At 33.3% G+C, this 16,209-nt stretch overlaps 1 protein-coding gene across 6 annotated transcripts; it reads left to right on the top strand.

The window, feature by feature from the left end:
* Positions 1–1,110: 1,110 nt before the first annotated feature.
* LOC117913835 (flowering time control protein FPA) lies at positions 1,111–15,974 on the top strand. Of its 6 annotated transcripts, none has more exons than XR_004651169.1 (6): positions 1,111–1,601; positions 3,511–3,756; positions 4,183–4,320; positions 4,720–5,699; positions 6,513–7,858; positions 15,580–15,974. XR_004651169.1 is itself a non-coding variant. In XM_034828890.1 (6 exons), exons 1-5 carry the CDS (start codon positions 1,335–1,337, stop codon positions 7,801–7,803), a joined length of 2,922 nt encoding a protein of 973 aa, XP_034684781.1. In that variant the 5' UTR covers positions 1,111–1,334; the 3' UTR covers positions 7,804–7,822; positions 15,580–15,974. The 6 variants fall into 6 exon arrangements, 5 of the variants coding, with proteins under 5 accessions (XP_034684781.1, XP_034684783.1, XP_034684784.1 ...); XM_034828890.1 differs by having other exon boundaries at positions 6,513–7,822; XM_034828892.1 differs by lacking the exon at positions 15,580–15,974 and adding an exon at positions 13,164–13,385 and having other exon boundaries at positions 6,513–7,822.
* The last annotated feature ends 235 nt before the right edge of the window (positions 15,975–16,209 follow it).

Genomic DNA, 16,209 nt, shown 5'->3' with positions numbered 1-16,209 from the left:
ACTTATTTTTAAGGGATAATTGTGTTTTGAATCTGGTTGGATCCAAAAATTAAGTTTGGTCCATATAAGTTCAGCCTAAGACCTAGAGAAATTGTGAAAATTGAGAAGAAAGATATGAATTTTTTATCTTTTAAAAAATGACCTTTATTAAATATGAAAAAAAAGAGTAGAAAACATTTATTTAAATTTTATTCATTTTGTAAACCTCAATAAAATTTAATTTAATTTAGTGATTTGGAAAAAAATACACTCTTTTCCAAAAAAAATAAAAATAAATTATTATTATTATTATTTAAAAATCAAACATCTTGGAATATATATATATATATATATATATATATATATATATATATATATATATATATATATATATATATATATATATATTAAATTATGTATGTAAAAAATAACTATAATATGTCAAAATTGTTTTTTTTTAAATGATATGTTTTTAGAATATATTTTTAAAAAAAATTAGTTTTCTAAAAATAATAAATTTTTAAAATAATTATTACAAAAAATTAAGACAAAAAAGTTTATCAAACATTGTGATAAAAAATACTTAAAATAGTTTTGAAGGGTATATTGGTCTCTTCATATTTTATATCATTCCCATCAATTATGTAACTTTTATGGGTCAAATCTTAATTTTTGGACCTAATTGGATTCAAAACACAATTATTCCTATTTTTAATTTCAAATGTATTTTATCATGTGTTTTTATGTTTACAATTCATTTTTTATAATAAATATTTTTTTAGTTATTTTATACATATGATAATACATGTTTAACAAATCAATTTATTACTTAATATTAATTATAATTAAATAAGGGTAAATATGAAAATTTGATGAATTAGAGTTAATTTTAAATTAATTTTTATCCATCAAATTTAATACTTAAAATAAAAAATTAAGATATAAATTTTAAGTTAACAAGAATAATTTAATTAAAATCGATTTAATTATACTTAAAATAAAACAATTGTAGGAAAATACTTTTTTATTGAAAACAAATGAACTGAAATTACAAAAAATACCCCTATCCGCTGAGCCACGATTCCACCGTAATCATAACCCCAAAGCCCTATCTCTCTCCAAATTCACCTTCTCTTTCTACTTTATTTCTCTATACGTTCACTGGCTCCGCATCATTCACCTGTTGGCAACCTTTCTATCTCCTTTCTGTTTCGGCTTCTAGGGTTTCCCATCCGTCAATTCATCTCTCTTCCCTCTTATTCCTGCAATCTCCGCCGTTTGTTTGTCTTCTATTCTTTTAGGGTTTCATAAATTTTGATTTGGTTCCGGTTTAGGGTTGTCTCAAATCTTCGTCAATGGCGCCATTGATCAGGAGGGAATCGGAGAATTCCGAAGTGCATCCGTTCAGTCTGTGGGTGGGTAATGTGGGGAACAGCGTTACGGAGTCGGATCTGCTGGCGGTATTCTCGAGGTTCGGTGCGTTGGATTGTTTTATCTCGTATTCGTCGCGGAGCTTTGCATTCGTGTACTTCAGGCGGGGCGAGGATGCTAGAGCGGCGAGAGAGGCTCTTCAGGGTATGGTCGTTCTTGGGACTCCGATGAAAATCGAGTTTGCGAGACCGGTTTGTTCTGACCTTCAATTGTTTGCTATTTGTTATGTGATTCATTGATTTTGGTTACATGCTTACTACTTTGATGTGGTGTGGTGCATTTGTTTGATTGGTGTGGTGATTGGGTCTCTCTCTCTTTTCAGGAGAGGTTGACGGTTTTCTTGTTGGGGTGGGATTAAGGATTTTGAGTTTGCAGTAAACGCGTCTCTAGAGAGTTGCTTAAAATTCATTGAACAACTCACCTTTTTTGTTTTGGGCATTTGAAGCTTAGGATGGGTTTGGAAAATTGAAATGTCTGAAAAAAAAAATTATCGATGGTGAGAGAGGGGTGTTGCAAGTGGTAGTAGTTTTAGAAATTGCCAGTGCGTGAATCTGAGCTCTAGTAAAAGGTATTTTCAGTCTGGAATGCTTGATATCTTCGGGTATTTCTAGAAGACACTCAGTGATGCAGACATGCAGTTGGCTTGGATTCACATTCTGAACTTTTATTGCAGTGAGGGTTAAAAGCACTATTTTGAGATCACTTGTGACGTATTTTTTGTTGTGACCCAGGTTGAATATATTATCACCAATAATCCTAAAAAATTTCTAGAAACATAAAGATGGAATTTGCTTGGATTGGTGTTCTTAAACTTTTATGAAGGTTGTATAATGATCGGTTCTGTCCCCCCAATCGAGGGCTATCTTGTTCGTCAGGACTTACATGTCAAGCATTCAATAACATTATTTTATTATTAGCAAATATGCTCTAATGGGATTTTTGATGCCTGTGAGGGTTGGTAAAAAACGGTTTCTTAAGCATTTTCATTCATATGTTTAAATTCTTTTGGAAAAGGCGGACGAAGGTACCCATGGAGTGTACAAATACCATCATAAGGCAAGATGGAATACTGTTTGTTTATGATCTGTTCCATTTCCCAACTGAGAAATGGTTTATAACACTTAGATCTACTGTGATTTGTGTGTGTGTGTGTTTTTTTTTTTGTTTTGAGTAGTAGTTTATTTCAGTTGACATATTGACTTTGCAGTAAGAAATGCAAGGTGGTGTGGAGGATGATTTCATTATGTTTGTTTGGGTTCATGTGGTGAAAGCAAAAACAAAAGAGTCTTTAGAGGTGGGGAGAGATCAGAATGGGGCTGTGATGTACAGGTTCCTTTAGGCTTTGGTTTTGTGGTAAAGCAGGGTTAGAGGAATTGATAATCTTCGTTTTCTCAAATCTCTAGGCAATCTGTGATATAGTGGTTAGGTTTGTTCTTGTAGTTTTGTCCTTTCCTTGTCTGGCTTTATTAGCCTTGTTCACTTCCTATGTGCTAGTGTTGCAACCCTTCTTTTTGTTAGACACCATTTTATTGAATTTCTTGTTTTCCTATCAAAGAAAATGCGACAAAATTCTAACCATTTGAAAGAATTTGAATTTTTTTTTCTTTTAATCATTATGAATGATACTGGTTCCTTTCAGAGCAATGAAAAAAAACCAAAATCCCTCTAGCAGCTGAATGGCATCTATTGTCACTTAATTTTTGGCTTGTATTTGGATCTTGTTTGTCAATTAAGCTTCTTAATGATACAGGTAGGCTTGTGCATGCTAGTACCGGCATCTAATGGTGTGATATTTATTTATTTATTATTTTTTTATAGGCAGTCTAATGGTACTATGATGCTTGTGCATTTATTTACCTAGTCTGTGAAACAATTTGTTTAACATTTTTATGGAATCACAACAACTCTCCCTTTCATTTAATTGTGATTTTACCTAAGACCAACTTAATTATCTTATTCTAAAAAATTCTACTTGTAATTCGTTTTTTTTAATTTTTTTTTTATTCTTCCCTTTCTTTTTTTTAATGAACTTAGCTGTGGTATATTTGATATGTTCAATATCACTATTTTGGTTTTAGAACTATACAATTCTGTCTACAGGCCAAACCATGCAAAAGCCTTTGGGTGGGTGGTTTTAGCCCATCGACCACCAAAGGAGAGTTGGAAAATGAATTTCTGAAGTTTGGTAAGATTGAGGACTTTAAGTTTTTCTGGGACCGTAACTCTGCACTTGTTGAGTATGTCAAGTTGGAAGATGCGTCACAAGCCCTGAAAGGACTTAACGGAAAACAAATAGGTGGTGCCATGATACGTGTTGATTTCCTTCGATTACAGACTTCAAGAAGAGTAAGTTAATGTTTTCATATCTTGACAAGATTTTATTACTTCTCAAAAAAAAAAAAAAAAATCTTCACAAGATTTTTACACTGCAAGTTATGATTACTGGTCTCTAGTGATTGATCAGGTAGAAATAGATTGAAGAAGTTAAGTAAAAAGTTGGTGTTCATATGCATTGGGTTCTGCTGGTCAGGGCTTCTTGTTGCATTCTAGGTGTTGAAATTATTAACACCACTTATTTGAGTGACTATTTTTTCTTTTTACTAATTTTTAATCTTTTAAAACCTCTGCAAATTTATTGTGTAAGGATGTTTCAGATCGGATGATGAAATGTGCTCCAGATTGCCTCAAAAGTCTCTCCTTTTGTTGCAAGGACAGTCTTGTTTTGGGGAATGCATTTGATGTCCTCATAATTCTGTTTCATTCTATGAACAGGAACAGGGGCCTGAATTCCATGATTCCAGGGATGGGCAGTTTTCTAGTAGGACCACAGGACATCTCAATTCAGCATGGATGCCACAGGATTCTATTATAAATTACTCTGAACCTTATTCTGGCTCTAAAAGACAGCATGTAAGTTTCAACCATGAACCTTTACTTCCCTTCTATGATCAAGTAGCTTTGGTTATGTGTTTGTTATGTGAAATTGTGGATCCCAAAACTTTATGGCATTCATGTAGCACAGACATAGTACTGGTTCACAGAGATTGGTTTGCTGATTTTTTGTGGAACACTTTCTATGCATATACTTATCAAATGGAAATCCCATGTGCTGCTGATGGTTTCAATTGGTTCTTCTCAATTAAAGGACTAAATTTAGGCCCTAGTTTGCTCTTTCTTTTGAACAAGGTGTCACAGAAAAAATAAAAATCTTTTAATCTATCAAATTTTTTTTATATATATTTTTTGGTTGAAATTTCTATAGCAGAGTTTAATCTATATTCTATATTCTTTTTATTATGTCTGCCACAGTCATCTCAATCTTCTGTGATCCGCAAAGGTGAAGGACAACCCAGTAATGTGCTGTGGGTGGGCTATCCTCCTTCCATTCAGCTTGAGGAACAAATGCTTTATAATGCAATGATCCTTTTTGGAGAAATTGAAAGAATAAAAAGTTTTCCATCAAGGCATTATTCGTTTGTGGAATTTAGAAGCATAGATGAAGCAAGGCGGGCAAAAGAGGGCCTGCAGGGCCGCCTTTTCAATGATCCAAGGATATCTATAATGTATTCTAGTAGTGGGGTTGTACCTGGAAAAGAGTATAATCCAGGAATTCCAGAATCAAGACCAGATACATTTGTTAATGAACTTCCTTTTCGACATGTAGATGTATTTAGTCCTAATGGTCCAATGGTTTCAAATAATTTTCCTGGACCATCGCCGCCTAGTGGTATTCTTGCATCAAATGTGATGAGGACTGTTGGTTCTCATGAACCTCCACGATCAGGCCCAGGACTCAATGAGTTGGCTGCACTTCGTAATTTTCAGGATGCTAGTCCCAATAATCTGATGGGTCCAAATTGGAGAAGGCCATCACCTTCTACACTTGGGATGCTCCCTTCTCCTGTACCAAGCATTAGGCCATCTGTCAGACCTGTGTCTGCTGCCTGGGATGTATCAGATGCAAATCAATTTCAGAGGGACTCTAAGCGATCAAGGGTGGATGGTGCTGTATCAATCAGTAATCCTTCCTTCCCGCTGAGGAAGAGTGATGATCTAGGGCTTGGCTTGGATGATTTATATGGTCAGCATGATGGAAGTGCTTCTAGTTCATTTTCCAATATCCAGGGGAAAAATCGATCTGGTCTGGTTGATCCAAGGCTTACAAATGCTGTAGCTGCTCAGAGCCATTCTGGTACAGATTACATATGGCGTGGCATTATAGCTAAGGGTGGAGCTACTGTGTGTCATGCACGATGTGTTGCTATTGAGAAAGGATTGTCGTCAAAACTGTAAGTGTATTTTTCTAGTCATCTGGTTTTTTCTTTTCCATTTTTTCTGTGTTGTCTTTTTCGTATCCTTTCTGTGTAATAAGAGCATAGAATGCATGCAGTTTGGTTGAATCCTTGCATGTCATGATTTTTTGCCTTAGGGATATTGTGGTGCTGGATCCAAACCACAAATTTACAGATTATTTGTTTTCTTATTTTCTAAACTATGGCTTATCATAAATAAAAAATTTCATTCATAAAGGTTAGTATCAAAAAGTGTTAAAAGGTGACATAATGCTCATGTACACATAAGGTATACATGTAGATGCAAATAAGTATAATTAATGTTGCAAATAAATCATTAATTTTTTAAGAATTTTCCAATTCATTGGTTATATTTCAAGAATTTCATTGTATTTTTTCCTGATCCAAATGATCTGGTATTATAATATGTACTTATATTCAATGAATAGGCATAGTTTACTAATCATGTTAGGAATTTCTTATTTATAGATAAAAGTTCCAAGCATGGGCACATGTTTTTTTTACAGTGCATGTCTTTCCCATTGCAACTCCTTTTTGAGTAGTTTATGAATTCCAGAATTCATTTCCTAAATTTTGCCTTGTACAATGGTTTTGAATATTCCTTATATCTTTCCCATTTTGATTTTTATGTGTTGAATGGGTACTGATTTTATTTGTTTGTCTGTTTCTAATTGTGGTATCTATTCTTCTGCTGATTGCAACATTTTTTCCATTGTGATTTTGTAAATATGACCTATGTATTTGTCAAATTATTTCCCATTAATTGCTTTTATATTTTCTGTTCTGCAGTCCTGAGATTGTCAATTGCTCAGCTAGAACTGGCCTGGATTTGCTTACTAAGCACTATGCTGAGGCAGTTGGATTTGAAGTGGTTTTCTTCCTGCCTGACAGTGAAGATGACTTTGCTTCATATACGGAATTTCTTTGCTATCTGGGTTCAAAGGATCGTGCTGGTGTTGCTAAACTTGATGATGGGACCACCTTATTTTTGGTGCCTCCATCTGATTTCCTTTCAAAAGTTTTGAAAGTTTCTGGCCCTGAACGCCTGTATGGCGTGGTTCTTAAATTAGCCCAACAAGTGCCTAGTGGTGCATCCATGCAGCAACAATCACATAGGCCTGTTCCTTCATCTCAATACAGTGATAGACAGCAGATTCCTCCACATGTTGAGTACAGTCTGATCCCTCAGAAAGAACGGGTTCTGCATATGGATCATAATAGTAGCATTTTACATGAGGACTGCTCACTTTCTCCAAAGCTGCGTTTGCCTTCCACCAGTGAGTCCCTTGCAACTCAGTCAATTTCTCAAGATCGTGCATCGTCTAATACAGCAGTAGTGTCTCAAGCTGGGCTTACTTTGACACCTGAACTAATTGCCCATCTGGCTTCATTATTACCTGGCGGTATGCAGTCTTCTGCTTCAGTAAGTGCTCCGCAATCATTAGGCTCCTCTATTGCAAGACCTTCACTTCCTCCCTCTGTTGGCCCTGATAGAGGGACTCTGTCCCAGGGGTGGAATCAAGATCATCAAACACCTCCCTCTCAACAGTCTGGGAATCAGTTTCATCCCCAGGCCCAACCTCTTCCTCAGTTCCAGAACTACCCAACTGTGACACAGACACCTGGCCACACTGCACTAGCAGTCCCTGATGGCCAGATTCAAGATAATACTTTCAACCTCCCTCAGCTGGGTACAATTTCTTCTAGGCCATTGACCAACTTGCCTGTCCCTTCACAAAGTGGACAGTTTGCTGTCTCCCCACAGGTCAACCAGCAGTATCAGCTAGAAATTCATCAGAATAGTCAGAATGCCTATGGGATGGGCCGGGCTGATGGTCCTACTACCTTCTCAAGTCAGGTTGATGGTGCTTCAAACAGAGTGAATCCAGCCTTGCCCAATCAAGTGCAGCAGCTCCAATCCATGATCAATGGAGCTGGTCAGTGGTTATCAGATGATGATGCGGATAAGAGCCAGCGGTATCAGTCAACCATACAGTTTGCTGCTGACCTCCTTGAGCAAATAAGGAAGCAGCAACAACAAACTAATCAAGCAGAGCAGTGGCCTGGAAAGCAGCAATGAGAATTGCATCTTCATCTAGGTAATTCCTTTTGCCAGTGCTGGTTTTCTCTGAATGGTGAGTCTATCTTTAGGGAAATATTAATTTCTGCTATAAATGTGGTTAATTTTGTAATAAGTTGGCTGTGTGTTTTGAAATGTTTGCATCAAAGATGTCATAGTTACATGTTGCTTCCTCATCCATGTTGTAGGTGTAGTCAGCATTTTCATGGAAATTGAGCGAAGTTCAAAATTTATTTCAGGCTTTATATGCCAGCTGTTAATATCTTTTTGGAGTTTTTGGTCTGATAATGAGATCCTAGAATGGGAGTGTAGGAATGAGTAATTTACACTTACTTTTGGGAATATCCTTTCTCTTTCATGAATTTTCTGAGGGAAATTTCATGGGAAAGTAGTTTGTGGTTGCTTAGAAGTTTTGAGATGTTTTGGGATGCTTAAAAGGGAAGTTCCTGTCTGTAGATCTGGTCAGGAAAATGGTCTATGAAGTAGTTTTGGTAAGTGTTCCAAAAAAGTATAGGACTGATGGATCTTATTATGATTAATTGGAATTATGACCTGATGCAAAATTGATGGCACTTCCCATGAGTGGAATTTCTTGTTTGAACTATGGCCCCTTTGGTATGACAGAATGTTAAGTTGAATATTTGTGGCTTTCCATGTACAGGGTTCCATTTCTTGGGCGGCTAGAGTTCTTTGATAGAAAATTATGTTTTTATGCTTTTGGAGTTAATTCTGTTGCAAGGATGACTTGTTTGTCAGACTACGTTCCTTGAAGTTGATCTATTCTCTCAATATCTAGGTCTTGCATGTTATAGCTAATAGTAGCTAACTTGAGATTTTTTATTGGATCTCTGTATATTCAAACTGTAACGTTTTATATAATAGATGTTTAGATGCTTATTTTTGTGCTACATCACAAAACTACAACACTTGAAGCCAAAATCTCTTGAAACATGTCTAATGAATTGTAGGAGAAATATTTTTTCCATTTATTTATGAGAACACACACTAACAGAGAGGAAAGAAAAGGAGAGAACATTTACAAAAATAGATGAGAGACCTTTCACTAGAACGTACAAGAAGCAGTACAAGAAGCAAATGGGGAAAAGGCTAAGATAACCAATAATAAGAACTCCTAAGAACTTTTTGATGCTGCACATCCTAGAGTTGTGAGATAACATGGTCTCTCCCAACTTTCTTCCATTGATCTGCACTTGTTCTAAAAAATCTTGGTGTTTCTTTTAAGCCATATATAATCTATATAATAGCAAGGACAACCCCTTTCTACACGGCAACTCCTTTAAGGCTTTTACCCAACCCTAGGAAATAGATAACTATCATATCTGCAATCCCTCTCAGAAGAGTTCATGCAATATCTGCTTTAAAGAATAACCTACACCAAATTTCCAACACAAAGGAGCAAGGGAGGAAGAGATGGCTTGTAGATTCCCCATTTCTCGTACAAAGAAAGTAACAATTGTAGCTAATGGATTTATAAGGCATCGTGTAATGGTGCAAATTGTTATCTTTGTAACTTGATACTGTAATGGAGTTTTTGACTTACAGATGAACTTGGCTTTAAGGAACAAAATCATGGGGTTAAATTTACATAGAAATGAAGAAAGACTTGGATGAGGAGAGTTCATCTGAATTTGGGGTCCAAACCCTCTTGTTTGGAGTAGAAAATGAAAGAGAAACACTTTATAAACATAAAGGGAAGAGAGATCATCAATTTCTGGTTCCCTTGAGTATCAGAAAAAATCAAAATCTTTAACAAGGGAGTTATTTGATAAAGAGTTACCTATCAGAAAAAAAAAGAGGGAAAAAAGAGAGAGAGAGAAGAAGGTATATGCTTCAATTGGGACAGTAGATGCATTTTTTGGCTGTAATCTAGTGGTTTTCTACAGGGGGATATCTAATGTTTAACTTGATTCCATGTGGTTATCCTTTTAAGCCTATTAACCACCTTTGTGTTGTAGGATTATTGGATCTTGAGTTTATATATTTTATGAAGGATTGGGTAGTGTAGAATGCAATTTTTTGGTGACCAAGAAGATATCTTTTGCCAGGAGTTTGCTATTTTTAAATGTTATCTGCTGGTTCTCTTTGCAATCTTTAAATATTGAGATACGGGTGAACTTTGGATTGCTTTTATGTAATTTGGAGACGGGTTGCAAATAATGGTTCATGAGTTTTATGGGCTTAGAAGCAATGATATACAGCAGTTTGGTGGCCTCAGTTCCAAAAATATCATCTTGTGGAATATCTTCTGATATCTCTTGGCAATATTGGGGTTATGGGTTTATGGTTTGGCATGCAAATTTAAGGTTTATTTTGTAATCAAGTGCTGCATAGAATTGCTTTTAGGGAAGTAAATGGTTAATAGGGTTGAAGTGAACAACTGTTGGAGCAGTAGATTTGCAGGATGCTTTGTGAAGCAGCTGTTCTATGTGGTGGCTTGTTCACCAAGTTTTAGTTGACATGGATTATATTTTACACATATTGGAAAAGATCAGAATACCTTTTTAACAATTTGAGTCGTTTCTAATTTGATTCTTTCATAGTTCAGTCTTAGAAATGTTTGTAGTGCAGTTGGTGGCCCTAGCTTGGGATGGAGCTTGTCATTTCTTATATGCTTTTGTTGTGTTGTTTCTAATTTGATGTGCTATGTGTTCAAATGTTTGGTGCACTTGTCTGTGTTCTATTGAATTTTAACCATGTTAGTGGTCTCTTTCTATGATTTTGTTTTGTTGGTTTTTAAATTTATGGACCATCTGTTCAATTATTTCATGCGCTTGTCCATCTTCTTATGTTTATCATGGGACATTTTCTTCAAATGTGCTTTCACTTTAGTCCATCTCCTGGATTATCATGTAGTTTGCTCTTTCATGTCTATGTGTTCTTCTTATTGGATGGATTAATTTTCTGTCTTGAATTTAATATCGGCATTCTGTAGCTCATGCTTATGGGTATATGCATAGACTGACACTCAAAACACTCACCCACTCATATATTACTTTAGCATTGTCTGTGGAGATTTTTTGTACTAGTGCTTGCTCATTCACTGTTTCCTTTAATATGATTGTACTGCAATTGGTCTTTTTAGTTATATTTCTTTGATGTTATATAGCTTGCTGTTATTTCTTAAAAGCTTCTTGTATGTTTCTGGAGCTGTTTATTCATACTAGGATTTGGTGATTTAGAGTCTGTTTAAAGCTTCTCAACCTGTAACTTTGAATTGTAATTGCCTTTTGTAAAAAGGTTTCGTTTCTTTATTCTGAAAAACTATTGAGATGATTGGTGAGTGCATTATATAAATAAATACTATCAAAATAAGATACTTCCGTAGAAGTCCAGAACTAATCTTGTTATAAAAATCCCTAAAAAATTGTAAACTATGTATTTAAGCAAAAAATATAACGATGGATTAGCAGAGATATCTTAGTGTTGAAAAAAGGGGAACGGTTTTATTTTTCATGAGATAGGCTTAGTTACTAATGCATCATCATCTCATGGGTTCCTCCACCCTCGTCACTAGACCTACATGATTAATCAAAATACCATTTGGTTTGAAATTTGCTGTTTTTAAAAATTTTGCATTTTTCGAAATAACATTTTTTTATCAGGCAATAAAAAGTATGTTATATAAATAATACCTACCAAAACAGGGCTGGTACACGATAGTATACAAGGACCTTGAAACATAAAGAAATAGGGGAAATCATAAGCCCTGAAAAATCCTCTGCTTGTCTTCGATCTATGTTTAAGATTAGAAGAAAAAAAATTATTTACTGGAGTATTATAAAATGGCCTTGGTTCATCATGTAACATTCATTCTCATGATGAAGTCCAAATGTAACTGTTTAAATCATTCATTTAATTGGGAAGTCTCCAAATGTAAACTATCTAAATCATTCATTTAATGGGGAAGTCTCCATAAAATAGTGTCCAGTACGAAGAAGTGTAGTGTCACTAAACTAAGATCAGATCTCTTCAGACTAGCTAGCTAGGGACTACTTGCAAATAATCTAGATTTTTTCCCTCTTTTCCAGTTATTTTAATTGTATATGACTAAAAGTACTCACCGTGTTTATTGAATTGAGATAATAAACCACAGTAAGAATTTATGAGGTCTTTTTCTAACAACTAATTCTTGAGGACACATTGGGAGGGTGGACCAGCCATTTGTTTAAAGAAAAAATAATTATGTTAAGACCTTTATTTTCAATATGATATTAGAAAGAGGAAAATGTTTATCAAACTCTGGTGCATTTGCTCCATTATGCCCAAATCAACATTGATCTAGAACTGAATAAATAGATTGGAACTTTTTGTGTTTTGAATTTTATCTGTCCAGTTGAAATCTCAATATAGATCATATAGATAGTAGCATTGATATTTTGGTTTCACCAAGCTTCCTATTTTAAAGAACAGACATCTAGTTACCTAATCTTGTAAAAGGAAAGAGAGTGCTTTATGCGTTTTTCATTCTGTGTTAAAACTTCCCTATCAATCAAACAAGTAATAAGTGATTCCAGAAAGTTCACCTCAAATAAAAGTTTAATGGAACAAATTTGAACTTTTGCGAGTTTTTTTATCATCTTATTGAAATTTAAGGATGACTAAATTTAATACATTGAATAAAAGCGATACTATGGTCCAGCTTAGATTAATAGGAATCATTGTTGCATATCCTTACATCACAATCCATGCCCTGAAAAAGCCGATTTCAACTTAAGCTGGAAAAAGGAAAAAGCATTCTAAATATGTGAGGATCATCCTGGTATGGTAGGTATTTTAATACTTTACAATGCATAGGGCAATGATGATTTTTTTTTTTTTTAATTTTTTTGAAAACTAGCTATTGAATCGTCTACCCCTGCAAGTTCTGTTTGTGGTAGCCAGCAGCTTGGAGTTTGGGTTTAATGCAGAGCTTTATTACTAAGGTCTACTGTTGGTGTCTGACCAAAGAGATTAGTAACTATATTGCTCTGTGGGGTGTTCCCTTTCTACCTGCCCAAGAGGTGTTAATCAAGAAAAGATTAAGAAGGAAAAGTAGGAAAGCCCTTGTTAATAACGAACTAGATGTTAATCAATACTGTTGGAAATTTATGTGAACTTAAGATTAAGATGTGTAATTAATGAAGAAGGTTAGCTGCAATACTCGTTGGAAACCAAGAGGTTTCCCTGCTGTCTAAAGAGCTTTAGTGCATAAAAGACATGGTCGGTTTAAGAACCTCAAATAAGGGGCTGCAGATCATGGTAATCCAGATTTGCTGGTTCTCATGAAGCTCCAATGATATGATGTAAACGTTCGTATTATGGCGTTAAGGGTCTTTAACATAGTCAATCTATATTTTCAGGGTTTATCGATTGGTTCTTGGTATGCATATTATATAAAGGGGAATGCTCTGATCCTGGGAAGTTTTTTTAAAGCCATTTTGAGTTTTGAAACCTAGCTGACATTCTCTATAAAGTGATGCCTTAAGTTCTAGGTGAGATTTTGTTTGTGGTTTTAATAATAAGCACAATCGAATGTATAAATTTGATCATACCATATGATAAATACATGTGTATTTTCCCTATAAATTTGTTTTAGAGGGCTAATGAATAATTTGCAGATAACTTTGTTCACTTTTCATGTTTTTAAGGTTCTGAGTTAGTGAAAATGAATGAAAAACTTGGGTGTTTGGAACCGATACTGTTCGTTAATCCAACTCAAAACCACAATCAATTTGAATTAAGCAAAACAAAACAAAACGAAACGAAGAATTGTAGATCATTTTAATATAGATCAACTGTAAATTTTGCGGGCTTTTCTGGTAGAAGAAGATGATTGAATACTTAAAAAGCTTACTGAAACTTTGTTTTAACTGTACCAGCAAAGATAGTTTTTCTGGAATATTATTCGAGGCTTGAGTGTTGTTGAAGGTTGAAAATATCATGTTTACTTTATATATATATGTATATGTTTGGGTGGAAGGAAAAATGGATAAGATTCTATAAAAATGGTCACACAAGTTTATCATCATTTGAAGCGGTCAAAAACATTTAGCTTTAAGATTTCAGCTCTTACTTGATAAATGGTTTTCTTTTAAAGATGAGGTTTTTTGACTGATGCTTTGCTCTTCTTATCTGAGGCTGACATTCCTTGAGGACCTGTTTTGGATAATGGAAATCATTACAGAATTAGAAAAATGGAAAAGAAAAAGGGTTTTGTGGAGAACTTGGATTTGATCTGGGTTTCTTAATTGAAAAAGGATAAGTGGATAAGTTTTAATAGTCTAGCCTTAAGTTCAGTCAAGATTAAGCTTAAAGAAAATTAATGGTGTGTCCTCCATATACTTACTGTACAAATTTAAAAAAAAAAAAGGAGAAAGAAAAATAAAATTAATGAGTTGAAGGAGATGATAAATTTATTTGTTAGAAACAAACTCTATAATTAAATTTTTCCAAGTGATTAGATTTCAATCATGTCCACTATAACTAAGGGTATGTTTGCTAACTGTTTCAAGAATTGAAAACAGTTTTTGAGAAAATTGTTCTTTAATGTTTTATAGAACAAAAATTTATTTGAAAACTTAAATTTTTTTTAATATTTTTAATATTTTTAAATATAATTTTTATATCTAATATTTTATTTTTAATCATTTTATATATTTATATAATTATTTTTTTAAATAGTCTTTAAGCAAAAGATGAAAATAATAAAAAACAATTAAAAGATGTTATTTGAAAATAGTTTTTGATTGTCAAATGTGTTATGGAGAACAGAAAGTTGTTTTTCAATACAATTACTAAATATATCATAATTTGTTACTTTATAAAATTATCTTTAATTTTTAATCTATAAGCCATTTTTTAATTGGTACATTTATGGGTTAATAATAATTTTAGTACTTAATGAATAAAATATTTTGTGAGGATGATTAGGCTATTTTGTGATTTAAAATTTATATTTATGTTGTGTTGAATGCAATTGAACTAATCTTTTCTAGTTTTCCAACCTAAATTGCTAACCTAAGTATGATTCTTTTGTAATTTCGTATAAATTAGGTGGTGATTGTTTTTTTAAACTTAATTTTAAATATAACTTAAAATTAAGTAGTACTTAATAGTGCTAAGTATTAAGTTTGTTTTTGTAATATTTTATTTTTATTAAGTATTAAAAAGTAAAAAAAAAAATAATTAATATGTTACTTTTTATCATTTATAAAAAGTTAAATATTTTAGTTTTTTTTTATTTAGTAAAAAGTTTATAATAAATTATGGAAAAATGGAAAAATAAATAATTTAAAATTAAATTGTTCTTAGTAAAAAGTTAAAAAAATAAGTAACCTTTTAATATATATATATATATATATATGAGAAAATGGATCTTTAATCAAATTATGATACATATATATTTTTTTTCAAGTTTCAACTCATATGCTAAAAGTAGTGTGTTTGGAAGGGATTCGGAAAGGGTTAGAAGCAAAGGCTTTTTATTTTTAGTTTTTCTAATTTTAATATTCTTAAAAAGCTGAAAAAATCATTTATAGTGTTTACTAATGAAATATTTTTATAATTTTTTAAAATTAAATTCATTCAGTTAAATGGGTTTGCTATGATTGTGTCATTACAATTGTTGAAGAACCAAATGCGGAAGAACAAAAAAAAAAATAGAACACAAATTTTGGTATCCTTTTGAAAGCCACCATTCTATAAATTGTATTGAAAAAAAAAAAAAAATTGTTTGTATTTGTCTGACGACTATTCATTTTTTTCCTCTATGTGTAGGAAGCCTGCGGCTTTTTCCCCCGTCAAATGGATGCGATTCTTGGACCAAAAAATGGCGATAGGTTGGTTGCTGATTAGCCTTTAACAAGAAGAAATTCAATCGCAAATAGCTTTGTTTTCTTGGGTTGAAATGGCCGCCTCTCCGAGACTTTAACCCTCTGCAGTTTCTCATGGAGGAGAAACCCAAAAGAGAAAAAAAGAAAAAGAAAAAGGAAAAGCTAACTGTTCTGGGAGAATGTAAAAAGGGCCTCTTTCAATATGTTTTCTATTTTTTTTTTCCTTCAATTTTTAATTTGGCTTTCTTTTAGTTTTGTGGGTGTAGTGTTGAATTTTGGGTTAATCTAAACGCCTATATGGGTTTGGTTTTATTTGAGAATCTATGTTTGCTTGTTGAAGGGGGTGGGCTTGGATTGGGAAACAAGCTTCACTCGGCAAAGGATTGGTTGGTAGGCCTCTCACTAGCTTTATGCCAAAGGGGTAATATTAATATTATAAAAGTTTTATTAAATATAAAAGTAATTATTATAAACAAATAATATGTTTTTTAATTTTTGTATTATTTTTTTTTTTAAATTAGATTCTTTGAACAAAATTAATCAAATCGATATAAATATATTTTCAACATCAAAA

This window comes from Vitis riparia, chromosome 5, assembly GCF_004353265.1.
Source record: "Vitis riparia cultivar Riparia Gloire de Montpellier isolate 1030 chromosome 5, EGFV_Vit.rip_1.0, whole genome shotgun sequence".
NCBI classification, from domain to species: Eukaryota; Viridiplantae; Streptophyta; class Magnoliopsida; order Vitales; family Vitaceae; genus Vitis; species Vitis riparia.
The sequence above is the reverse complement of the archived record's forward strand: the minus strand, read 5'-3'. Positions and strand labels throughout refer to the sequence as shown.